This window comes from Columba livia, chromosome 19, assembly GCF_036013475.1.
Source record: "Columba livia isolate bColLiv1 breed racing homer chromosome 19, bColLiv1.pat.W.v2, whole genome shotgun sequence".
Classification (NCBI taxonomy): Eukaryota; Metazoa; Chordata; class Aves; order Columbiformes; family Columbidae; genus Columba; species Columba livia.
The window spans coordinates 280,998-307,807 of NC_088620.1; the positions used below are offsets into that span (position 1 = coordinate 280,998).

The 26,810-nt window shown below is 49.9% G+C and overlaps 2 protein-coding genes across 13 annotated transcripts in view; both read right to left on the reverse strand.

The window, feature by feature from the left end:
• RALGPS1 (Ral GEF with PH domain and SH3 binding motif 1) overlaps positions 1-10,094 on the reverse strand; it is a 61,889-nt gene extending 51,795 nt beyond the window's left edge. Inside the window, exons 1-5 of one of the 10 annotated variants that reach the window (XM_065035309.1) lie at positions 9,380-9,583; positions 7,703-7,821; positions 3,323-3,398; positions 562-656; positions 134-241 (exon numbers count right to left, since the gene is read on the reverse strand). In XM_065035309.1, the coding sequence (XP_064891381.1) occupies positions 134-241; positions 562-618 (165 nt within the window). In that variant the 5' untranslated portion in view covers positions 619-656; positions 3,323-3,398; positions 7,703-7,821; positions 9,380-9,583. Of the gene's footprint in view, positions 1-133; positions 242-561; positions 3,399-3,481; positions 3,875-7,702; positions 9,055-9,379; positions 9,584-10,075 lie in introns of those variants that run through there. The other 9 variants (XM_065035313.1, XM_065035312.1, XM_065035307.1 and 6 more) reach the window with 9 other exon arrangements.
• A 4,180-nt stretch (positions 10,095-14,274) lies between these two features.
• On the reverse strand, positions 14,275-26,238 carry ZBTB34 (zinc finger and BTB domain containing 34). Of its 3 annotated transcripts, none has more exons than XM_065035315.1 (2): positions 26,097-26,238; positions 14,275-20,524 (listed from the first exon to the last, which is right to left on the reverse strand). In XM_065035315.1, exon 2 carries the CDS (start codon positions 20,500-20,502, stop codon positions 19,003-19,005), a length of 1,500 nt encoding a protein of 499 aa, XP_064891387.1. In that variant the 5' UTR covers positions 20,503-20,524; positions 26,097-26,238; the 3' UTR covers positions 14,275-19,002. The 3 variants fall into 3 exon arrangements, with proteins under 3 accessions (XP_064891387.1, XP_013226089.1, XP_064891386.1); XM_013370635.3 differs by lacking the exon at positions 26,097-26,238 and adding an exon at positions 24,814-24,987; XM_065035314.1 differs by lacking the exon at positions 26,097-26,238 and adding an exon at positions 20,679-24,782.
• Between the last annotated feature and the right edge of the window lie 572 nt (positions 26,239-26,810).

Genomic DNA, 26,810 nt, shown 5'->3' on the forward strand with positions numbered 1-26,810 from the left:
TTCTGATTTTATAAAGAACACTGGAAGTTCATTTAAAAGACTTTTAAGAAACACGTTTTATGTATTTTTTTTATTATCCTGCAAGCCCTGAATATTATACAAGCTTAAATGCAACAATAACATTTCTACTTACAGCAAACTCCTCGGGAGTTACTTTCAACACATCAAATACAACTGCATCGTAGCTTTTATTGGCATAATCTGAACTTCGCCCTTCCAGAGAATCAGAGCTGCTACTACCCTACAAAGAAAAAACAGTAGGCATGCGTTGGCATTTTGAAGCTTCATATTCAACAGAAATTTTAAATTAAATATGCAAGGTAAAGAGTTGCTCGTAACTCAATAATAAACGGCTGCTCTAAGTTATAGAGTGACAGGTGAAAAATGCTATTTAAAACTAATCTAAATTAGTAATAATCATTAACAATAATGTTGTCAAATACTACACTGTTCATAAGAAAAAGGACTGACATGCCCAGCAGCAGGAAGGGCTTCTGTGAAAGGTGAAAGCAGCCAAGTTCTGCGTGTTGGTCCAGGAGCTGAAACCCCGAGGGACTGTACCTGTGGAGTGGCGGAGGTGACCGTCACGTCGGCCATGAAATCATTCCTTCTGTACATGCTCTCCCCGAGACGCGCGAGTTTCAGCTCAGCCAGCACTGCTGGGACAACACGATGAAAACAGAACTCCTGCACATCAAACGCAGGCATGCAAACAACTTCAATTTTAAAAACCCAACGGTACAAGAGACTTCATTGTTCTTTTCCAGAGGAAATAACTTCAGAAACAAGATGGTCGTAGGGGCTAGATCCTCTTTCCCCTTTCAGGTACCAACTGTGAAGGGGCATAGCCAAATATCGCTAAAGCCATGCCAAGTCCTTATCCCCACTTCAACCAACTCGAGAAAGGCAGGAACGAGTATTATTCGTATTTATGTTGAATTAGGTTTTATATGAAGTACTTGCTAGGCAGTATTCATCCAGCTTATCATACCGTATCTTAAAATAAGAAATCCAAGCTGTTAACTGACTGAAAAAATGGTGCTACCTCACTTTTCCCTGCTCATCACTTGAATTAGTCTCATAACCAGTGATTTAAGTCTCACTGTATCTTTCTAATGTACAAATCCTACCTGCAGCTGCTTAGGCCTCCACTAATATCTGTTTGGACCCTGAAAAAGCCAACATCGTCACCCTTCTCGGTCGAAGGACGAATCTCGGCTAACGCGGACACTGTGCTGTCTGAACCGGGATTTTTTCAGACGAATGCACTTCCAGACTGGCTCAGGATTTCACACCGTAACACACCTGAAGCTTCTTCAGAAACCAAGAGACTGGGCTGCAAAACATCTGAGTATGTGATACCCCAAAGAAGCTGCTTCTACCCACTGAGATCAAGTAGTCCATTTTAGAATTACAAAGTGTTTAATGAAAACACAGAAATACAAAGTGTTAAAAACAACCAACCCACCCAACCCAAACCACCCAAACCCAAACCATATTGCAGTCTTGGACCCCTTGCACTGGACCTCTGATTACTGCTGCAAAACATAGGGGAATTAATTCAGTGTTCCTGTAGAAGACGCTGTTTGGAGACAAGCCTGCTGGGGACAGGTTAAAATGCAGACACCACGTAGCCCTGTTTCACTGGCCAAAGAACTGGCAATGTTGCAGAAAGTTCACACACGCTCCAAACACGCTGCTAGCAAACAGCTAGTAAAAACCTTTCAGGCACAGCAGGCACACTCAGACTAAGAGCAGAACGATCTGTGTGTTTCTGCATGTGTATAAACGTGTGCACACACAAAAGCCAAGAACTGCTCACAGAACTACCACGTCAGCTCAAACTCTGATCGACTTTAAAGGAATAAAGCTGCCAGCACAGTCGGCCCGTCATCCCCATCGCGGGGACCCCCACGGCAACCAGCGCCGCGGGCTCCGTGTGCCTGCGCCCTCAGCGAAACCTGCAGCTGCTCAAGTACGCAACTCTGAATCCTCACCCCTCCCCACAACACCCTGATCGCGAAGACAAGAAAAGGCTGGAAAAGCCAGCAGTGAGAATAAAAATCACTCATTTTAACCCCTTCAGAAAGACAGCCAAGGCCTCCTCCCCAGCGGGCACCCCCACGAGGCCTCCGGGACAAACAGCAACTCTCCCCACGATCCCATGGGCAGGCAGGAAACAAACCAGTAACCGTCCTTCAAATAATGCCAGAATCAACCCAGCTAAACTAGTCAAGAAACAACTTCCTTTGCTTGTGTCCTGATAAAATGAACTTATATTTTGAGTACTAAGAGACTGCAAAGTATTTCTAGGTCTGGAGTTGCTCCTGTTAACAGTCTTTGGAGACACTGAAGTGGAAAGCAATTTCAATGATGTAATTTCTTTAAAACGTGGCATTTACATCAAGGCCACAAAAATATTCTCATCTCCCCCTTCTCCGCCTTTCTGTCCGGGCTTTCCAGTGTGCGGGGGCTCAAAAATGCTCGGGAAGGGGAAAGAAAAATCCCACATGTGATCTTGTATTCTGTCCAAGCTCAGTTTTATTCCAGGTTTTAATGTTCACTAAACCAAAAAGACACAAAAGTGCTTCAATATCTGAAACAAAAAACCTTAACATACTTCTTTGTCTTTCAACATCCAGTACATAGAAAAAGCTTGCAAGGTTAGATATTTTCTTTCCAAAAAGGACCAAAACAGATTTTTTCTCCCAAATGCAAAGATAACACAAGCACACCCTCGGCTCAACGCTGAGCCACCCCCCCCTGTCGGGTCCCTGCAAGAGCTCAGCGCCTCCCCGTCCACGTCCCCTCCGCAGGAGCCTGCGGAGCACCAGGCCGCTCCTCAGCCTCTTCTTCTCCCAACCGGCCAGACCCAAAGGCCTCGGCCGCTCCCGGGCACGCCTTCCAAACAACACCGCAACGGTGAGCTGTCACCTACCAAGATCCGCAACGAAGAACACTGAAGGACTCCTGCTTTCTACCTCCCGCAAGATCAACAATATACTGCACAGGACACATTACAATAGACCTTGTGAAGCACCACATTCAATTCCAATTGTTTTTCACCACTGCACTCGTTTTCCTCTTTCTTCATTCCAAAACTATTCCTCCAGATGTTCACCATTAGAATGTTTCTTTCCCTGATAAACCATGAACAAAGTCATATTCGGATGCTGTGGGCGTAGAGTACAGATGAGAAAATGTTAGCACAGTTAAAGAATCGGAAGAGGAAAATGGGACTGTATTAAGAAAACAGGATGAAACAATAATGTCATTGTATTTGTGCCCCATGCTTGCACTCAGCCACCGACGTGGAACTTACGTCACCATCTCCATCAGACCCAGCTTCAGCCCAGGGGCTCAGGGGCAGGGCCAAGTCCCATCTTCTTGTGCTATTGCTAAACAAAGAGAAAAAAGCAATTACCATCAAGGTATCTAAACCCATGCATTGCATGTTCAACACATCTAGATATCTACATACCTTTTTTCCCCTAAGCTTCTTTTGTTTAGTATCATCATTTTAATATTACAATATTAAAAAGAGAAAAAAAAGATCAAAATATTTCTGAATCTGAGTAATTTACAGCTGTTTAGTCACTGCAGTCTGGAAGGGTTTTTAGAAGATAATTTCCTTAAAACTTTCGAAGAAGTAGCTGCTGAGAGCTCGTGGATACTTGTGAACGTAGAGAAAAGTAAATGCGCACACCCCAGGAGCACTGAGCAATGCTGAAGTAAAACTGTTTCATTGCTGACAGCGTCCCCTCCCAGAAGTTCAGTACATTAAACGCTTCATCACATCTTCGCATTCCTGAGAACTCTTCTCCTGCCAAGCATCACCTCTCATCCCCATTTCTCAGCCCCTCGCATACAATTTCTGCAAAACGGAGAGGAAAAAGACGACGTCTCCTGTAGCCAAGGCAGAAATGACCCACGCGAACCACACTGCCTCCGGCAAACAGCAAGATCTCGGGTGCCACTCTGAGCCCTGTCACGACACAATGCACACACAGACGTGCTCAGGAGACCGGACAGCTAGGTTGGCTAAATAGTCACAATGCTTTAGATGAAAAAGTTCTTCGTTTCAAAAAGTCCTTTTGAAATAATTCAACATTAGACTTCAGTGGCCATTTTGCACAACATGATAAATTCTAAAGCATTCAAAAGCCTGAATTTAAATAATAATTGCCTACTAACAGTTAAGTTAGACCTCATCCTCACTGACAAGGAGGGGCTGGTTGGAGCAGTAAGGGCTGAGAGCTGCCTTGGTTGCAGCGACCGTGAGACGGTGGAGTTCAGGATCTCCCGTGGCAGGAGCAGGATAGCAAGCAGGATTGCAACCCTGGACTTCAGCAGGGCAAACTTTGGCCTTTTCAGGCAATTGCTGGGGGAAATCCCATGGACAAAGCTGCTTTAAGGTAAAGGGGCCCAAGAGAGTTGGTTGGTGTTCAGGGACTGTTTCTACCGGGCACAAGATTGGAGCATCCCGACACGTAGAAGTCAAGGAAGGGAGCCAGGAGACCTGCGTGGTTCAACAGGAACTGCTGGGTGTGCTCAAGGGGAAGAGGAGAGTTTATAGACCATGGAAGGGGGGGCTGGCCACTTGGGGAGAACATACGGCTGTTGTCAGAGGGTGTCGGGAGGCAACTAGGAACGCTAAGGCCTCCTTAGAATTAAACCTGGCGAGAGGGGTCAAGGACAACAGGAAGAGCTTTTTCCAATCCGTGGCAGGTAAAACTAACACCAGAGGCAATGTAGGCCCACTGAGGAACGAGGTGGGTGCCCTGGTGACAGAAGATACAGAGCAGGCAGAGTTACTGAATGCTTCTTTGTCTCTGTCTGCTCTGCCGGAGGCTGTCCTGAGGATCCCGCACCGCTGAGGCCCAGAGGAATGCAGGACAATGGGGGAGTGGGTGACACTGGAGGCTGTGCTGCCATCCAGAGACCTGGACAGGCTGGAGAGCTGAGCAGGAAAAGTTTAATGAAATAGAACAAGGGCAAGTGCAGAGTCTTGAATGTGGGCAGGAACAACCCCAGGTGCCAGTATAAGTTGGGGAATGACCTATTAGAGAGCGGTGTAGGGGAAAGGGACCTGGGGGTCCTGGGGACAGCAGGGTGACCGTGAGCCAGCACTGGGCCCTTGTGGCCAGGAAGCCAATGGTACCTGGGGTGGGTTAGAAGGGGGTGGTCAGTAGGTCAGAGAGGTTCTCCTGCCCCTCTGCTCTGCCCTGGGGAGACCACACCTGGAATATTGTGTCCAGTTGTGGCCCCTCAGTTCCAGCAGGACAGGGAACTGCTGGAGAGAGTCCAGCGCAGCCACCAAGATGCTGGAGGGAGTGGAGCATCTCCCGTGTGAGGAAAGGCTGAGGGAGCTGGGGCTCTGGAGCTGGACAAGAGGACACTGAGGGGGGACTCATTCATGTTTACATATATCTAAAGGGTGAGTGTCAGGAGGATGGAGCCAGGCTCTTCTGGTGACAACCAGTGACAGGACAAGGGGCAATGGGTGCAAACTGGAACACAAGAGGTTCCACTTAAATTTGAGAAGCAACTTGTTGGGGTGAGGGTGGCAGAGCCTGGCCCAGGCTGCCCAGGGGGTTGTGGAGTCTCCTTCTGTGCAGACATTCCAACCCGCCTGGACACCTTCCTGTGTAACCTCATCTGGGTGTTCCTGCTCCATGGGGGGATTGCACTGGATGAGCTTTCCAGGGCCCTCCAACCCCTGACATTCTGGGGTTGTGTGAAGTAAGAAAAAAGTAATTAGGCTATAGAAGGTATTACATTTACACAACTAAAGATCTTCCTAAGCAAAAACTGTCTCTCTGTTTTCAGTATCCATTTCACTGGAAAATCCCTAATATATTTTATTATGCTTTAGGCAACAGTACCACCTATAGATAAAATACACAACATGCAATTTAGGAGTTTCATGCACATTCTTTTCTAAGAAGCTTCTTACTATAGTTAATGAATGATAATGAAAATGTAATGGAAATAATATTTATAATTTAGTATATAAATCCTTATATGGGTTGTGACAAGATCAAATGATGGTACTACACCTTTTGAAGGGAATCAGCACTCAGTTTGGATACCTAAGCAAATTAAGACCATAAATACAGTGCAGGTTTCTAATAATCACAAACCATTTTAAGAACTTTGTGTAGACTGTGGAATTCTACGCATGTCTGTAAATCTTTATATCAAGGCTGAATTTCTTTTTTTATTTAAATAAAACCACAAAACAACTCCCTACCACAGGACTGAACAAGAATTCCATTTTCATTGTCAAACTCACAAAATGCTGCTCAACTAAAGCAGGAATTTCTGGTCAAACATTGCATTCTGATTCAAATCGCTCAGCAAAATTAGCTGAAGTTTCAGATTTAGTACCAGTCTCAAGATTAGATCCAACCTCAGTTTAAACACCTCCAGGGCCGGTGAGTCCAGCACCTCCCTGGGCAGCCATTCCAATGCCTGACCACTCTCTCTGCAGAGAATTGCTTTCTAATCTCCAGCCTCAATTTCCCCTGGCAGAGTTGAAGCCCATGGCCCCTTGTCCTATTGCTGATGCCTGGGAGAAGAGACCAATCCCCACCTGGCTAGAACTGCCCTTCAGGTAGTTCTAGAGAGTGCTGAGCTCAGCTCTGAGCCTCCTCTTCTCCAGACTAAACAAGCCCAGCTCCCTCAGCCTCTCCCCATGGGTCTTGTGTTCCAGTCCCTTCCCCAGTCTTGTTGCTCTTCTCTGCACCCGCTCCAGCACTTCAGTCTCTTTCCTGAGCTGAGGGGCCCAGAACTGAACACAACACTCCAGGTGTGGCCTCCCCAGTGCAGAGCACAGGGGAAGGATCACTGCCCTTGTCCTGCTGACCACGCTGGTTTGGATCCAGGACAAATGCTGGAAGTCAGCAGGAGCACTTCACACGTTCTACTATAAATGGGGAAGAAAAAAATAAAAGTTGCATCTCTTAAATGAAGAATAATAACCATAAGCTACTAGAAAGAAAGAAATCTAGTATCCTTTGCTGCCACTTGAAATCTCTTATTCTGTGTCAACCATAAAAACCTGTGGATGCTCCTCTCCAAAACTCATTTAATCAAGTTTTCAACGGTCCACTAGGTGGCAGTGACTCTTAACTTACTGCAGGCTTGTTTTCTAAATATTTTGTTCTAATATGTAATCATAACTCAAAAAAGAATAGGTATTCATCTTTGACAGATTAAGAAATGAAAACGGGAGGAAGCACTGTTGTGTGATGTTGAAGGGAACAAAGTGAAAACTATTTCTCTGTTAACAACAGTAACTACAAAAGCAATATCTGTCCTCAACAAATAATAAATAATAAAAAAAGCAGTTAAGAACCCAGTACTATCTTGATCCATATCAAGACAGAGCTGCAGGTCTCGCTCCAGCAGACGTTCTCCCTCCAAAGGCCTTGCCCTTCGAGCAAGTCTGCTGACCTTCATAGGTCAGAAGGACCAGATATGTGTTTAGGAGAGTTATACGTTAGGGGAATCTCAACAAATCAGTCACGGGAAAAGAAATGCACATCTCCTGCATTACAATATGTTACTACAATGACTCTAACACAATTCTAGGTTCTCTAAACAGAAGAGAAGTGACAGACACGTCTGTAATCTCTGATAGCAAACATAAGCAAAAATAGGAAAATAGCTGCTACTTTGATTACAGTTGCAAACTTACAGTGTGGAATAAGGTAGTTCTGCACTCAACCCATTTTGCTGCGCGCCTCCATTAGTCCATTGCGGGGTCTAGGTCCAGCTATTTAGCAGGTCTATCTCTTATTTAAAAGCATGGCATTACTGTAAATTAAGAGGAAACAGGATTATGGTGACACTTATAACTCAGCTCTTCTCAAGGCACGCATTTCTTATTTGAAACATGCCCCCCAGTATTCCCATTCTTAGCTCTCGGTTTTGATGGCTGGTTCCCCACCCTAGTTTCCAATGATATGTGACAAATTCCCAGACTCAACAGAACTGAAGAATACGTCACAGAGGGAAGAGAAACACATTAAGAATGCCATGACTAAACACTCCCCAATATGTACCTGTGACTTCCTCATTCTGTCAATCACCACCAGCTCCAAGATGATACGGGTTTGCTTATTGGTTTTAATCACTTCTTTCAAGCCACTTTATAAATGGTAAATGCTACTTGTTCTCACTTCATTATCCTCGAAACTTAACTAAACAAAGCCGAATGAACACAAAACCAAATCCAATCATCCTTCTTTCTCTGTATCACCAAATTAAGCCACAGCTCTTCCACCCAACATGATCAGCAACAAACCTGAGAAAATACTGTTATGTAACTTGCTTTGGTGATATTTAGACACAGCCCTCCCTCTTCCCCTCTGTTGCCAGGTACCAACTTCTATAGCAGCTGATGTTTAAGAAAATCATACATCAAATAAGAAGAAAACTATCTCAAAGATAGATACTTCCATGTGGAAACTGATATGAAAATCACATTATAACCCATGCTGTGGTTCTACAGGTGGAAATCTCAACAGCAGCTCCTTCTCCGCTACATGTCAACACCTCAGACATCGAAGCCTCCTCAAGCCACACCAAAAATTATCTGAAATTATTTGAAAACAGCATCTGAACAGCACCTGCACAATATCACCCACAAGGTACAAAAATGGCTTTCAAATTTATCCCCAAAGTCCAGGGGAGGATGTGGCCAAACGCCTCCCGCCTGCTCCACTGCCCCACACAAACAGCACCGCCCCCCGCCACCGGCGCTCGGAAAGCGCCGACCCGCGAGCCCGAGAAGTAACAGCCCCGCTTCAGCCGCCTGCAAACCGCGGAGCCCCGCCGGTGAACCCGCCGGTGAACCCGCCGGTGAACCCGCCGGTGAGCGCCGCACGGGCGCGCACACGGAGCGCGGGGCCTCGGGCGGAGCGCGGGGGCGGCGGGCCCGGCGGGAGAAGGTCGCGCCCGCGCAGCCGGTGCCAGGGGCTGCCGTGCCAGGGGCTGCCGTGCCAGGGGCTGCCGTGCCGGCCCCGCCGCAAGGCCGCGACCCCCCGGCAGCGCCCGGCGGCCTCGAGCGGCGCCCGCAGGGAGGGGCCTCACGGCGGAGGACGCGGGAGCGGCGCGGGCCCCCCGCCCTCGCACCTGCCCGCGGGCCGCGGCCGCTCACCGCCCCTCCGGAGGGCCGGGAGCCGCCGGCTCCCCGCGAGCGGCGCACCCCGGAGGGTGGGCTCCCCGCCGGGCCCGTCACCGCAGAGCTCCGCCCGGAGCGAGGACGGCGGCGGCGGGCGGGCGGGAGACTGCGGCGGCCGGGCCCGCAGCCCGGCGGGGCGGGGCGAGCGCGGCCGGTCCCACCTGTCCCGCAGGGCTCGTCCCGTCTCACCTGCGCGGGGCGGCTGCCCCAGCGCCGCCCACGAGCCCTCTCGGCGCGGGGACCCCGCCGGCACCGGGGCGGGGCGGCGCCCTCAGCGCCACAGGCCGCCCGCCCGCGCGCCGCACCGAGCCCCCGCCCGCCGCCGCCGAGGACGAGGCCCAGGCCGGCCGAGGGGGATCGAGGGGCGGAGGCGGGGCGCGCCGGACTGACGGGCCCGCCGGCCAATCGCTGCTCCGCACGGGAGCGCCCGCCAATCGGTGCGGGGCGAGGCGGGCGCGTGCGAGCGCGCAGCCATGCGCAGGAGCTGCCGCCCGCAGGTGCGCGGGGCGGTGCCCGGGCCGCTCCCGCCGCGCGTCCCGGGAACGCGGGCGGGGGGTCCGGGCGCCCTCGGCCCGGGGAGCTCCGCGCCGGCCCCGCGAGGCGGCGGGCGGCGGGGTCGGCGCTGCCCGAGTCGCGGGAGGGACGGGAGGTCGGTTCTGCTTCAGCCGCTCAGCAGCTGCTGCAGCGCGGGCTTGAACGGCTGAGAAGCCCCAACACCGGGTTTGGGGTCACGGCCGCGCCCTGTGCTGCAGCCACCGGAGCGTGACGGCGCCACGTCCGCCCTGGGCAGTGAAATGGGTTTGTGGCACCCTGAGGATGCTTGAAACTGAGAACATTCCCACCACACCGTGTACGGGTAAATTTGCCACAGGCCGAACGCCTTACCTGTGCTAGGAGTGGCACGGCAGCCTTCGGTGCTCGGAGTTACGCGGCCGAAGGAGGGCCCGGCCCGCCCAAAGCCGACGTGGCGGTGGGCAGCCTGCGCGCATCGCTGCGGGGAGGGCGCTGGCTCTGGATCGGGAGCTGCGAGCAGGACGGCCGCCCCGGCCGCCAGGCCGAGCTGAACTTCGTACGTAGAGAACAAACGCCGGCCGAGGTCACTCGGCGCGCTGAGGGCCCGCGGCGCGGCCAGAGCGCAGCCAGGAGTTGTCCTTCCATAACTATCACATCCAGAGCAGTTTAAACGTCTTCAGACATCCCAATTAAACATGTATGAGCTTCCTTTCCAAAGCAGAAAGATTCATTTTGAGAATAAACTATAAAAATAATATTAAAGATAGATTAGGGATCTGCTTGTGAACACTGATGCTCACAACGCCAATATCCACATCAAAGCCAAATGCAGTATATGGAAAGGCATTTTTCCTACATTTGCCTCTCCCCAGAATGCCTGATGAGTTAAGATTAATGTCGTGCAGCTCTCCGATCAGCACTGTAGGGTCTGGTGCCTTGCAGCAGGGCGCCCTCTGAAACCCCGGACGTCAGCACTGCCCTGCTGAGGCTGCCGTAATAAACAGACACTGGAAAAAGCGTTTGTCGGTTCCTGTGTCAGCGTTCTGCCGTGTACAGCACATTAACTTATCTCTACGTAACATACATTTTCAAAAATTGGCCAGCACCCTCTGGTGGAAAAAATGCATAGACAAGATTTCGGGTTGTGCTGTACTGCGTTCTGTGAAAGGCTGGCGAGACGCATAGCTGAATAATGTCATTTTAGACAATGCCATTAGATATGTAACTCATAGTATAGAGACTTTTTCTAAATCGTAAAATAATCTGACACACCTTCATATGGACAGAACAGACAAAGACCAGGACCTCGGAAGCTACCAGCCAGTCCACACAGGCCGTGGACCTGCGTCTCAAATTCAAGCGCACCCTGTTCTCTTTTCCTCTCCTGCCTGCGCCTGTTGTCTGTGCTTGAGCGCAGTACAGGACTTCTGGGGAGGTCACCCAGGAACCTGCCTTTCTCAAGCACGCCTGACGTGCAGTACGTGCAGTGTGTGCAGTGTGTGCAGTGTGTGCAGTGTGTGCAGTGTGTGCAGTGCGTGCAGTGCGTGTAGTGCGTGCAGTACGTGCAGTGCGTGCAGTGTGTGCAGTGTGTGCAGTGCGTGCAGTGCGTGCAGTGCGTGCAGTGCGTGCAGTACGTGCAGTGCGTGCAGTGCGTGCAGTACGTGCAGTACGTGCAGTGCGTGTAGTACGTGCAAGTACGTGCAGTACGTGCAGTGCGTGCAGTACGTGCAGTGCGTGCAGTACGTGCAGTGCGTGTAGTACGTGCAGTGCGTGCAGTGCGTGTAGTACGTGCAGTGCGTGCAGTGCGTGCAGTACGTGCAGTGCGTGTAGTACGTGCAGTACGTGCAGTGCGTGTAGTACGTGCAAGTACGTGCAGTACGTGCAGTACGTGCAGTACGTGCAGTGCGTGTAGTACGTGCAAGTACGTGCAGTACGTGCAGTGCGTGCAGTACGTGCAGTGCGTGCAGTACGTGCAGTGCGTGTAGTACGTGCAGTGCGTGCAGTGCGTGTAGTACGTGCAGTGCGTGCAGTGCGTGCAGTACGTGCAGTGCGTGTAGTACGTGCAGTGCGTGCAGTGCGTGCAGTACGTGCAGTGCGTGCAGTGCGTGCAGTACGTGCAGTACGTGCAGTGTGTGCAGTGCGTGCAGTACGTGCAGTACGTGCAGTACGTGCAGTGCGTGTAGTACGTGCAGTGCGTGCAGTACGTGCAGTGCGTGCAGTGCGTGCAGTGCGTGCAGTACGTGCAGTGCGTGCAGTGCGTGCAGTGCGTGCAGTACGTGCAGTACGTGCAGTGCGTGCAGTGCGTGCAGTGCGTGCAGTGCGTGTAGTACCACGGTGGCGCAGTGGACGCTTCCTCAGAGCTCTGCGCTGCCCGCCTAAGCCTTCGGTTCCGTTCAGTTCCGCTCCCTGCGACAGAAGATCTGACACTGTTTGACCCTTTCTTTTCCGTTGTTTGGCAGAAAGGATCTCGTGCCCGCTCAGCGTCGTTGGCTCCTCCACACGTGCTGCTTAGTAACGAGAGGAAACGCTCAGTGTGCGCGGTGGACGTGTCCTGAGCCCTCCCGCAAGGACAACTCCTTCCTAATGCCCGTGACCAAACTGCACGGCGCTCGGGGACAGGTGATCAGGACTAGTCGTTTACTGATACCCATAGTGGCATATTTATATTTTGCTAGTGCTACAATTCTGTGCTTTTCAAAAGAATACAATTTTAAAATATACTAAAAATATGCAATTTAAGGGCAAGAATACTTTATGTCATTAACAATTTAAGTTACTTTTATAAGCACAGCACCCCTCGCGCTATGTGGCACGCTATCCAGATGCTATTGCACACATTATGCGTGTACGTTGCTCCAACAGTGCAGACATACATCCAGTTCTTACTGAAACCGCGTTTCCAGAAGCAGCAGACACGCACCACTTCTGCCTGAAACAACTCCTGGTTACGTTCCCTTCTGCCATCGCTCCCAAAAGGTTTGCTGCCCCTAGGAACAGTATCTCTTAAGGGTAAATTTATCTAGAATTGCGTGAGGTGGGTTGTCCCTGCAGAGCGTTGTGACCCAAACACAGCGTTTGTTCTCTTGACTAAAGCAAGTAAAAAGCAGCCAGCCGTATCACGGAAGAAACTTCATACCTGGCTTCAGACAGAAACACGTTAGAGACACTGGGGCCTGTGACCGGTGCTGCAGCGCGGCCCCTTCTGCATCTGCCTGCGTCCTGGAAGCAACTTCCGCAAGGTTCCTGTGTCCAGCCGGACCGGGGGCGGCCGCCGGGGCACCAACCGTCTGCTGTGAACAAGGCTGTGACGCGTGTAATGCAACGGTTGAGGATCGCGACCGCTCACTCCCTTCCCAAGCCTGCCCGGGAAAGGCCTACAGCTGCTCCCGTTACTGGTCTGCGGGCAGAAACGTCCACGAAGGAAGCAGTCAGTAGTTTCTGAAGGAGCTGGCGAGCAGCTCGGCTCTAAAGGTCAACTGCATCAAGTTGCACAGACACAACCTTGCTGCAGCTGATTTCCAACCTCTCTGGCTACAAACAATCCTACCAGCTCAAACAGAACAAAACAAAGGTGCGGAGGGAATATAAGCAGTGCGCCATGTCGTGTCTGTGCTCTCCAGGCAAAAGCAACTTTCCATCTATTCCTGTCTTGTTTGTCCCATTCTGCATCACCTGAGTTTTCAGATCTTAGGAGCCAGGCAGTCATTCTGAACCTGCCCAGAGGGTCTCAGGGCACCAACCAACCTTCCCCTAAACCTCAGAGCCAGTCCAGATAACGACACCCTTCAGCTGCGTTAACATGATATAAACACACTCTTTGCTGCCATGTGACTTTAAAATGAACACATTTAAATTTAATTCAGCTTTATTATAGAACAGATGTTTTTGCTAGGATGCATCTCACACACGATGAAAAACTCACAACAGTGTCGGTTAACGTTGACCTAATTGAACACGGACACGAAGCAGCAGCTCTCCGCAAAGCCCCCGCTGTCCCGGGCGGGACAGCCAGCGGCAGCGGCAGCGGCAGCGGCAGCGGCAGCCCGGCCCTTCGCCCCGGGCTGCTCTGTCAACCCGGGCTGCGCGACACGGACCGCGAACGCTGCTGTGGGAACCACGCACCACGGCCCCCGGGCTGACACCCGGACAGGAGAGCACCCCCGGCCCGGGGCGGAGGGGCTGACACCCGGACAGGAGAGCACCCCCGGCCCGGGGCGGAGGGGCTGACACCCGGACAGGAGAGCACCCCCGGCCCGGGGCGCAGGGGCTGACACCCGGACAGGAGAGCACCCCCGGCCCGGGGCGCAGGGGCTGACACCCGGACAGGATTTGTTCTGCTCTGGGAGCTGGACGAGGTGTTGCGGTGCAACTCACACGATCACCTGGCCAGAACGAAACAAGCAATGCTGGCAAAAAAGGATAAACTTCAGGAGTAATTTGTCTCTAAAGATTTTTGATGCCTCGTTGGCACACGAGTATTAAACTGCAACTTTTTATAACCCTTCAGGAAAAGCGTCTAAAATGCAAGTCCCTCGTAGTTAAAAGCCAAGTGTAGACACTGACACCACAGATTTGCTCTAGAAGCATTTTAATTTACAAACAGCAATTCCCATTGACTTTATACCTTAAAAAAAGCAATTTACAGGCAAGAAACAAATTCATCAGAACAAAATAAAGCAGCACTGAAATATTCATGTCACAAATCTAAAACCAAAGTGAATACAAGAGTAAAATATCATTTGAATAAATATTTTAAAATTCATGCTATAAAATAATCCTTAATGGCAAGTTATTAATCGTTACAGCATCAGCTTAGCTAGCTTCATTTACTTCATATGGTGATGAAGTGTGGAGTTGTGAGGTTACCGGTTTATATTGCAAGATAATGACACAAAGTCAAGTCATTCAAACTGTTCAATTATTTATCATGAAAAACAACCATACAAATAAAACATATTTAAAAACACACTTTTTCAGTCAGAAACAACACTGTCAAGCCGTGCAAGAGCTGCGCCCCAAGAGCCGCACGCCCGCAGCTCGGGCGCTGAACTCGCTGCACCTGCCGCCCGCCAGAGGCGAACGCGCCCGGTCACGGAGACACGGAGACACGGCTCCATGTCCCGCAGGACACGCAGGGCACGGGAACGCGGCTCCATGTCCCGCAGGACACGCAGGGCACGGGAACGCGGCTCCATGTCCCGCAGGACACGCAGGGCACGGGAACACGGCTCCATGTCCCGCAGGACATGGAAACGCGCGTCCAACGGGACGCGGGAACACGGCTCCACATCCCGCAGGACCCGCAGGACCCGGGAATGCAGCTCCGGCCCCGCGCCTGCAGGACACGGGAACGCGCGTCCCAGGCTTACTTGTGTTTTTAGCTTTTTTTTTAATGTAAACTTGCGAAACTTACGTTAATGCTGTCACAGGGATGTGCAAGTAGTATTAAATCTATAATATTAAATACAATTATTCTGGCACTTGTTAAAATACATGTAAAATGCACACGGATTATAAACGTTGAACATTTTGAATGACTTTACTAAAACCCCAATTCAGTCACTGAGTATTATGAAATTTACAATTCATGAAATAAACAGATTCATATAAAGAATTTACATAATTCCCCCAATACTTTCAAATATAAAATTTAATAAATAACCCTGACCAGTCAAAAAGCACCATTCAAGGGTAAAATTCCCTTGGAAAATAGATTAGGTGTTGCATATTTGAGTCCCTTTCAATGGTTTCGTGTGAAACCTGTTTAGAAAACTGACAATAAAAGAATCACAGTAAACTAATACAAAAATTCAAATAAGATATATATATATAGATATATATATATTTCAAGGTAAAGCTCGTTCAATCTTTTTCCCAGCCCTTGATTTTATTCCTGCTGTTCTTCCCGTAACTCAGCCCAAACCCGCCAGGGGCCGCGCCGCTCCGCTCCGCCGGCGCAGGCGGCAGCGGGAGGACGAGCGGGCGCTCGGACGGCGGCGCCAGCGCTCGCGGCTCAGGCCCACAGCACGTCCTGCCCCACAGGGACTCGACAGTATCCTTTATGCTATGGAGAGGTTTCGCACCACAGAAGCGGAGCCAATCTTGACCAAAGTGAACTTATAATATACCGTATTTACAAAGCTATTTTCTAAATGTATTTACAAGTTTAAAAGAAATCGTATGGAAGATAACTGATCAAGAAAACTAAAAGGACTCTTCAAAACCACAAACATTAGCAAAGGCATAAAATCCTTTCCTTTCACAGTTTGTCATAATAGGTTAAACATCAAGGACACTGTCACTGTTTTCACATTTGTGTATAATTAAAAAGGTAGATTAAGAAGAGACTCAATTATGAACCAGCCTATATAATTTCATGATTTATTTTGCTGTCAAATACTTCACATATTTATCGACTTCTGCATTTATCGTGAATGAAATGTGTAACAGCTCTGTGCTAACTTAAAACCGTACAGACACAAGACACCGTACAGTACTTCCATAATTTGCTTAAAAGAACCCGGCATACTCTGTTGTGGTGGACTTGCGAAATGAACTTCAGTCAGATAATGCTTCATGTTTTGTGACGATGCTAATCCTGGCAAACCGTTATGTGACAAGGCACAATTTAGTTGCTGTTACCAGGTGTGAAGTTCGTTTCCCACCAGAGTCCCGCACCGGCGCGCTGCCGCTCGGGTCCCGCGCTATGGCTTGGGGCAGCGCGCCGCGGGCAGGGGCGGCCGCGCGGCCAGCTCGGCGCACGGGGGCGCTGCCCGCGACTGCCCCCGACAACGGTCTGAACCTGAACCTGCACAAGTAAAGTGATGTGGGGTTTTGTTTGCTTTTGTCAGAGACAATTTTGGATAAGTCACTCTTTGGTAAACTCAAACCATTTAAATACATTTACAAATACAAAGAACTAGATTTAAATAATGTTAAGATTGTGACACGGACAAATTCAAGAAATATAAAATTAGAACCCATATCCTACTATCCTCAACTCACAGTTCCATGGGAAAAGTCACACCAAAGGCACCACAGCACAGGCCCAAGGTAATGGGTTAAAAATAATGGTACATTTCCTGGATTTTGCGTGTCTCAAACTTAATTCATCAAAGCACATTTTTTTTTTCTATTTAATGACTTAAACCAAACATCTAGGAAAAAAACCCAACAGTCTCAGAAACACCACCATGTGTTGTCGTGGGCAGACACACAGACCACCTTCCCCGGACACGGACACACACCTTCCCTTCCTGCCAAGAGAAGTTCTGCTGTTGCTTCAAGGAGAAAACCAGCGCCCCCCGCTCCGCCTGTCTGCTTAGGCCATCTGAGGACAAACAGGCGAGCGATGCAGCCACCGACCTGACGCTGCTCCGGCGGCGCGGGGCTGTTCTCCTGTCCGTCTGTGCGTAGGGAAGTTGACTCTCACTGCAGACCGCCACAAGGTGAAGAACTAGTGTATTTAGTAAAGCTACTGCACAAATACGCCCCAACTTCGTAGGAGCCAAAAAGAGCTTCACAAGATAGCAAAACCACCTTTTTGCTTCCCCGTAATCCAGGAATGACCGTTTATCGTCTAAATTCCAGGAGTTAAACAGCGTGCTCACAGTCGTGTTCTCAGTATTTGCTAAACAGACGTAAGGCCCGATTATCTGCAACGTGCACTGTAACGGAGCAGGTGACGAGCTCTGCCGACCGCGCAGTTTCACGCAGCAGTGGGTGCCCGTTCGGCCTCGAGGGCTCTCACGCTGCCGGGATTGGGGGATTTGTTGCATTTGGTTGGGATGGGCTTTTTTTCCTTTTTCCTTTTTTTTTTCCTTTTTTTCTTTTTTCTTTCTTCTTTTGCTTCTCTGTTACCATCGGGTTTCACATTTCATATATTATACTGACCTAAACTATGAACTTAGCACCGTAGTGAAAAAAACATTTGGTGAAACAAAAAGATTTCGAGTATTCTTAAAGTTGTCGGCAGTTCCTTTATCCAGCAAACGACCACTGAAAGAGTCGGGAAGCCACAGCAACTCTGTGATACTCACACGTGAAACAACAGACATATTGCTTGAAATTCCCATGGATTACTTGGTTTTTTCATACAAAAGAAGTACAAATTCCAAGTGCTGACGTGTCACCTGGAGCTTTATACAGGAAGTCAATGTGCACCTGAAAACGGCTCTCTGCGAAGAGACCCATCAAACACTGCCTGGAAATACTGTACTTGGAACTCCAGCTCCCTCTGGTTTTAACCAACCACGAAGCGTGCTGAAGTTAAATTTAATTACCTGGTATGGTTCTACAGTACGAAATGAAGGTAGATTCGGAGGCCAGTAAAAACACATTTAAAACCACAATGCTACTTTTAAGTTTGCTAGTATTTTTTTAAATATATATAGATATATCTATCTCTATATATATAAAAAGGTCAGCACCACAGGTTGTCCAGCTTGCGTTCTAGACAACTAACAAAACCCCTCAACAATTTAACCATAATTTAATAGATTTATGGCATTTGGTTTACATATGTTATAAAGCAAAGCTATTAAAACAAGGTAATTCACTTTGCTCACTTTTGCACACAAAGTAATAGTTTAATAAAATGAAAACCAAACATTCTTTTAAAACCAAAACCATCCTCCCAAAGTCCGAAGTCCTAAATCCTAAGGAGAGAGGACACCTAGCAGTTGAAAGAGTGGTACTCAGTATAAACGGTGACATACCTTTACATTACCTCAACCAGAACAGGAAAAGTGAAAGCATTTTATATATATATAAAGCAAGTTTATATATATAAACAGACTAACTACCAAAAACAGTTAGTAAAAGCCAACTGATTTCATCGAGACACACGGAAGGAATCAAAGCCAGAACGGTGTCTCCCCAGTGCTGTGGAGCCACCACCACCAGCAGGAGCTGGGACACGAAAGGAGGGAGATGACAGGCTCCTGGTGCACCAGCAGAGCTGCCACTCCAGCATCCTCCTGCACGGGAACCGTGTCTTGCCAGATCAACCAGCAGAACACGCTAGCGGACTCTTCCTATCCTCTCCCCAGTACGCTGTCTTTTGTATTCTGAGCATCTTCAAAGGTAAAGTAAAAAACCAGAACAAAACACCAACCCAGCCTCCTTCGAAAACAAAGAATACTTATGAGGCCTTCTCCAGAAACCATTTCAAACTGATTTCCAGAAGGTCAGGGAAATTAAAAGGCTGTTATACTTGTACTGAAGATTACTGAAAGAATAAAATATTCAAAAATACATTAGTAATGTGCTTATTTGTGTTGCACTTAGAATGTAATATTTTAATCAGATGTGTTAGACATTGCACGAATTTCCATACTAGAATCCATAGCTTCAGAAGCCGAAGCATCATTATCTACCTTGTGTTCCACAAATGCTTCTGTTCTGTCTGGAGACTCGACCCTGTTTCTTACTTCTGTTACCCCAGGGTGATTCTTCCGCAAGTGCTGGTTTAGTGTACCCTGGAAAGGAAAACATTTTCCACAGATCTCACAGCGAAAGGGCTTGTCATCTGTGTGCCCCCGAATATGATACTCCAGTTGGTCCTTGCGGGTGTACTTCTTCCCACAAAACTTGCACACGAAAGGAGTTATTCCCATGTGCAATCGCATGTGTCGATCAAGGCTCCCTTTCTGGTTGAAAGACTTTCCACAGTAAATACAAATCAGCCTCTCATTGTACGGATACCAGTGACCTCTCGTATTTCTCTCTCGTGGACTATTTTCATATCCCGGGTTACTCACCATGGATTCACTGTCAGCCCCTTGCACCAAGCCCTGAACATCAGAGTGCAAGTGACCCGTGGATACCCGTTTTTGGCGTGCGCGACCCCCTCTGAAGCAGCTCAGCATTGACCTCGAAGGACTCGTGTTGCTCAGGCTCCCGAAGGCTTCAGACACACCTGTAGCCTGTGATGAGGCATGAGTAAACGAATAAACATGTTGTAAGACAGACCCATAGGAACCGACATTTACTGCCACCACCTGCTCTCCATCCACCATTTCTGTGTGGTATCCATCGTCGCCAAGGGAAGAGCTGTCAGAGCAGCTTGGCCTGTCGCACTTCTCCATTTTAACTTTCACCTCTGCAATCTGACTTTCCCTTACTATCAGGTCTCCTTGCTCATGATCACCTTCAATCTGAATCTCATATTCAGAGATACTCCCGCTGCTTCCTCGATCTGAATGCCCTTCTTCTTGCAGCCGACTACGCAGAGTTTTGCCTGGCGTAGTTTCCATCCTAAGATCGCTGCCTGCTGCTGACTGTCGCACCTGAGAGCAATAGGGGGGGGATATCTCAATAGGATTGGCAAAGTAGCTGCTGTCTTTAACTCCATTGCGATTTTCTGAGTTTTCTTCAGCACCAACAGTGACAGAGTCAACGTCACCAACACTGATCTTTGAATGAATACTCTCCAGTATCTGAGTGCATTTATCAATGACGCACTGCATCTGTAGGAAGCTCGCTGCAGTTAGAAAACTAACAACGTCCTTCAGCTGTAAGGACATCCTTCCAGTGTAACAAAAAGAAAGCAACTGTTCAAAAACATTGGGATTTTTAATAACTGATATTGATAAGCCACTCATGGTGCTTAATGCTGAATGGTCACGGAAATATGGAGAACTGGCAGCTAAGACAGCTTTATGGGCTCGAAATGGCTGACCCTGAATGTGCACAATTATGTCACACAGCTTTCCTTGCAAACGGAGTTCATTTAACTGGCTCAGAACAGTGTTGCTGTACTCGGGCACATCAAACTGGATGAAACTGCTGCTGTCCATTTCTACTGATGTAAAGAGTAATCTGAAAGAAAAACAAGAAGATTTACAACTGAGAATGAATACAGAGTTTTCCATTTCAAAAATAAATGCTTGCACATATTGAAGTTAAATCACCACACTGATCTGTTTCAGGTGTGTTACAACAAAACAGTTGATATAAATACTTGATATAATACCAGAAGTAGAGTCTTAATCTGCCCATTTCAAGGAAATCCTAGCGAAAGGAAACACTGAAGTGCGGCCTCATCTCCAGCCTGTCCAGCCAGCGTGCCAGGGGTCCGCAGACGGTACCGGATCGGTGTCAGCGCGCGGGGCAGCACGAAGGAAGCCGCTTCAGCCACCCATGGACTTCCAATTCTTTTCACTCTCCTTTTGCGATCTTAGTTATTCTTTTTCTTAATAAAGCACGATGTGAACTTTGACGCCCATCTGACACGGCAGCGACTTCCTGGCTAGAAGGATTTGACATTCACATTCTGACCTAACTCACAAGCCGTGGATTCTCACACTTGCCTGAACCACCGGGAAAGGATGTTCCAAGGCACTTTGGAGAAAAGTGTACATTTCAAAACGAGATCTAAAGAAAAGCACTTGACCAGTTTTTCATAGAGTATTATCACCAAAAGCACAGGGATTCTTGTGCCCTCGAGAGTGTCTATCTGCACCAGACACCACCTCACATTTCCAGGACCAGGCCCCTAATCAAGCGCCCAAGAACCTTCAGACTTTTGTTGCTATTCTTGTTCTAATAAATGCAGAAGTCCAAGCACATAATAACGCCACCATACCTGCTCTTCCAATTGAACAAACAGATCCCAACATCATCCATTGACTTCTGATGCAGAAAGCATGTCCAATGTATCACAACATACTAGTGGGGTTTTTTTCTATTTATGTCTTATGTTACATGCTGTAATGGGACACATGAACAATTTAAATCAAATTATGAAAATTCAGGCAGTCTAAAAACAAAAATCAATAGGTAGGAATATGATAAAAAGCCTGTGAGGAAGAACTGAAACTGTATCAGCTGGCTGTCACTTAAAACTAACACTCATAATCTTCACAAACGGGACTTCTTTCTAGCAGAGAAACAAGACAATCAGCGTCCTGACTTGACCAACATTATGTCTGATAATTTGTTTGACGCAACGTTTGATTTCTGACCTATGTCTGACTTGCACCAGCTCACAAGCTCCAAATGATTTTGTGGCTTTATTCACTGAACAGAACTGTCTTGCCACAGCTGTCTTTACAGATGGCCGTGATCGTCTCACTCCTGTTAATCACCTTATTTCCCTCATCCGATATAAGAGCATACGGAACATCTTTTCCCCTGGTTTTCCATGACAACTGCAGAAAGTCAAACCGCGATGTCAGCTGCTCTCACTGGTGGGAAGTAACGCGTTCTGTCTTGCTCCAGCCTCCACCCGACCGTGGGCCAGTGCAACGGTAGGTTAAGGTCCTGTACATTTTAAGCCCACCGCTGGGCAAGTGGCTATGAACAGGTCATCTCTTGACCTTCCTGCCCAGGTAGGTCAAAGTGTTTAAGGTTTTCATAGACCTTGTGTTTGCAAGAACTTGGCTGCAAGCTTTCTAGTTTTAAAGCAGAGGCCAGACCTGGAGACTAAGCTCAGTAAGTCTTAGCAGCCAGCGCTCTGTGCTGAGCCTCCTGTCCCTTTCTGTAGGAGGTGACCCACACTCAACAGAATCACAGAAATTCTCTTTGTGTCTGCATTACATTTGTGTGTCAGGGCCTCCTACAGCAGACGCAGACCATGGTACAGATTTACTAGGAGCGGATTGCTGCCCCATGTCTTCAGACAAAAGTGTTCATTGAAGTAACCTGTGAACATGACTGTGATACACGTTCAACATTTCTCCTTAGATTTCAAAACAAACTTGCTTTAAAAATTATGTTCCATGAAGGTTCTTATTTCACTTCAAAAACCCCAAGAATAGACAGTGACAAAACATATTTGGTATTCAATTTTACTGACGTCATACAGTAGCTGCAGGGAAGCATCGTATAACCACGACACGACACCGTGTGCCTGCCAGCGTCGTATTAGTTTCTGCTGCTAAGTCTGCACCTGTTTAATTTCATGCACTCACTGATGCGTGATTCGCCGTTCTCATAAACCGGTGAGTGATACACATTATGCCCGTTTCAACTCACACAAAGGTGTGAGAAATGCTCCCTTGCCATTTTGCAGCATGAAGGTTCATTTTGGTTGCAGCTTCTCCAACAGGATAAAATGCTCTTTATTTATGGCATCTTTTGCATCTGCAGTGATCTCAAAACCCTTTCCAGCTCAGTTCAACACATCATTCTGTTCGACGCCGGTTAAATGAAACAGCCAGCACGAGCCCGTGTGCGCACGTAAATACCTGCCCATACGTTTGTAAAGCTCAGTACTGTTTTGAACAGTCTACAGTACAGCTGATTCCTCATTCAAAAGCCATCCAAAAACCCCCTAAATGAGAACTAACTACCCTTCCAGTAGCCTAATAACACTAACGCAAAAGTTATGGAAAATCAACAAAAAATCTCAAACAAAAAATCTCAAACAAAATCTCAAAAATCAATGGATATGGAAGCAATTAGCTCCTTTCTTAACAAAGCAGGATTTCAAATCTTCATTTCTCTAAATGGTAACCATCCACAAATCACTCTACAGAGGGGCGCTAAGTTTTCGGAAGTTTGAGTTAAGCTTGAAAAAGCGCCCATTGGAATCAGAGGAAATGTAGACAGGCCAAACCTTTAAACAGTGAGCCATCTGTAGTAAATCACACAGCAAAAGGTACATACGCCTTATCAACTAGAAAACAGCTTTGACAATGAGCATGCCCCGCTTCAGTTTTACACTAAAATGCAGAACCTGTTACAGCAGTGGAGACTACAGAACAATTTAAAACTTCATTACTTTACCTCAAAAAATGCAGGAACCCCCAGTTTCCTCAGAAACTGAAGCCAGTTAGTACAGGCTGAAATGAAGTCTCTAGAAAACGGAGTTCTTGGGCACTTTCACCAGTGAACATCAGAACACCACGGGGAAAGGCAGGGTCGCTATTGCTGCGCAGACGAGGCAAGGCTCAGAGAAGCGGACAGCGGCGGCGTGCTCCGGAGCCGCTGCCAGGCAGGCCTGCACACAGCCGCAGCGCCCGCGCGGGCGCGCACCGCACGCAGCGCCCGCACCTCCCCAGGGACCTTGCTACTAATGCGGACGTCTGCTCAACGAAAACGGAAAAGGATTTATCTTTACCTCACCAAAATTCAAAACATCTGAAAAGAAAACCAGTTGAAGAAGTGCATGGCTTTAATATCAAAATGAAAAGCAATTGATTTATATGCATCTATGCACACACACACGCATGTTAATATTGATAACTACAAACCTATTCTCAGGGCTTAGTACGGTGCAGCAGGGAAATTACTGGAACTGCATATTTAGCGTTTAATAGAAAAACCCCAGCAGCTTCTTCTTTGAGCAAATATCCAAAGAAAGCAGTCGAGAAACTGCAGCCAAACCGCCGCCCTCATCCCAGCTCTCAGACTGTCCTCAACCGCTTCTTTGCACACAAGCGACTGAAGAGGAAAAACAAAACTACTGTCGATGCATAAACAAAACTCCACCCAACAATCAGAAACCTCAATACAAATAATCTCCAACTATTGGCTCTAGAAGTCAAGTTCCTACAAAAGCAGCTACAGGTGTTGATTTATTTCTGAATACAGAAAAAAAACAGTTACTGGAAGGCAAACTGCAGGTAACCGAGATCGGCAGGTGTGCTGGCAGGTAACCAGAACAAAGGGGCACGTTTGTGATGCACACACAGATCAGCAAGATCTTATCAGCAATGAGCAGAAACTTTTCTTTTGTGCACAGGTTTCATTATATACCCATTGTGCAATCTTAAATAGTCACTGTCCAAGTTTCCTGAGTATCTGACAGCTTGAGGTGTACGTGCCAATGAGCCACTCTCAGTGTGAACAAATCCCAATCGAGAGCATCACATCTGCAATTCGTACACTCAGAAATTCAAGAAGTGGGGAGGGACAGAGGAGCAGAGAGCTTCTGTACCTCCTGCTATTACAGTAATAAATTATTTGCTACTAAGATGACACTTGGTCAGTGTTATGCATTTTAATCTATCTACTTTTTCTTTTTTGTGACCCTTAGTCACTCTTTATCAAACCATAAGTTTTTAGCTCCAATGTTTCTTTTAAGCAATGAAGCAGCTATGTTCTCTAGGTATAAGCAACATTTTTGTGGCAGTTTGACAGAGCTCTGAAGAACGCGCACTCACGGTATTTTCCCAGAGCGTTACTTGTGTCAGAAAGAGGATTTCGTGGCTGTCCTGGCGCAGGCAATGAAGCGCAGGCACGTCCTGATTCGGGCGCTGGGGATTCCAGGACACGTAACAAGTGCGGCGCAGCTAACCCTACCGTCCCTCCTTCCCCGGCAGCCACGCGCTCCCGAGCCAGCGCTCCCGAACCCGCGCTCCCGAGCCAGCGCTCCTGAACCCGCGCTCCCGAACCCGCGCTCCCGAACCCGCGCTCCCGAACCCGCGCTCCAGAACCCGCGCTCCAGAACCTGCGCTCCAGAACCCGCGCTCCCGAGCCAGCGCTCCAGAACCCGCGCTCCCGATCCCGCGCTCCTGAACCCGCGCTCCAGAACCCGCGCTCCTGAACCCGCGCCCCAGAACCCGCGCTCCCGAGCCCACGCTCCAGAACCCGCGCTCCCGAGCCCGCGCTCCCGAGCCAGCGCTCCCGAGCCAGCGCTCCAGAACCAGCGCTCCTGAGCCAGCGCTCCTGAGCCAGCGCTCCAGAACCAGCGCTCCAGAACCAGCGCTCCCGAGCCCGCACTCCAGAACCAGCGCTCCAGAACCAGCGCTCCTGAGCCAGCGCTCCCGAACCAGCGCTCCCGAACCAGCGCTCCAGAACCAGCGCTCCTGAGCCAGCGCTCCAGAACCAGCGCTCCAGAACCAGCGCTCCCGAGCCAGCGCTCCCGAGCCTTTCCAAACGCACCCTCAGCTCTGGTCTGCTCTGAAACAAACCCAGCTCTACAGGCTGTGCACACGCCGGCGATGCTGAAGGGCCGGGGCCTCCCGCGGAGCGCCAGCTCCGCTCCCGGCACGGTCACAGCGACGGTCCCGCCAGCCCCGGCAACACCACGGCAGCCGGTCCGTGCCCCGCACCGCGCGGTGCGCGCTGGGGTCCGAGCGGACCGAGGCCCGGCAGCTCCCGCCGCTGTCAGCGCCCGCGGAGCGGCGCCGGGTCACGGCCCCGCGTGATGCCGTGACAGCTCCGCCGGGCGAGGCCGGGAGCGAGGCAGCCCCGGCAGCCGGCGCCGGTCGCAGCAGCGGAGGAGCTGCCTCCAGGCGGCCCGCGCCGCGGTTCGGTCCCGCGGCACAGCCGGGACCGCGGCCGAACCCTGCGCGGCGCCCGGGCCGCCCGCCCCGCCGCCCCCGCGGGGCCTGTCAGGGCGCCCAGACCCCCTCCCAGAGAACGGCCCCCGTCCGGCCCGGGAGCGCCGCGTCGGCCCCCGGCCCGGCAGGCGCTGCAGCGCGCCGGCCCGCCCGCCGCTCACCTGGAGCTGTCAGGGCGCCTCACATGGCGGGTCCCGGCCCGGCCCGGCCCGCCGCCACCGCCGCTTCCCGCCCGCTCCCACAGCTGCTCGCCCCCGGAACTGATTTCTCTGGCAGCGCTTCCGCTTCCGGGTGACGTGCCCCGGCAGCGGGCGGAGCAGCAGCAGCCCCGGGGCGAGGAGCCCGGAACCCCCGGCTGGGAAACCCCGGCTGCCGAACCCCCGCGGCTCCGGAACCCCCGGCTGGGAACCCCCCGGCTGGGAACCCCCGCGGGTCCGGAACCCCCGGGGCGGGAGTTTGAACTTTCCCCGGAGCCGTCCCGCCGTTCAGCGCCGTACCGCGCGTTCGGCAACAACCGGAGACAAAGGGGCCGGGAGCGCGGCGGCGCCCGGGTCACCCGGGCCTCGCGACAAGCAGCTGCTGCCCGAGCACGGCGCCCATTCGCCGCTCGCCCAGGCTGGACGGTGGGAGCGCACCCGGCTCCCGCAGCAACGGAACGGGAACTTCCGCACGGTGTTTAGCTTCTTGCCTACTTAGACAAGAAAACAATCCACGTTTTCCGTGCAGGCTCCAGCTGCAGCCGCGGGCGCTGGAGACGCCGGCGCTGCCCCGAGCAGACACGTGCCGGGCCTGTGCCCCGCGGCCAGCGCCTCCTGAAGGACAGACACCACCGCTCCGATGATGTGGACTAACACGGGGCCTAAATCCGGCTTGAG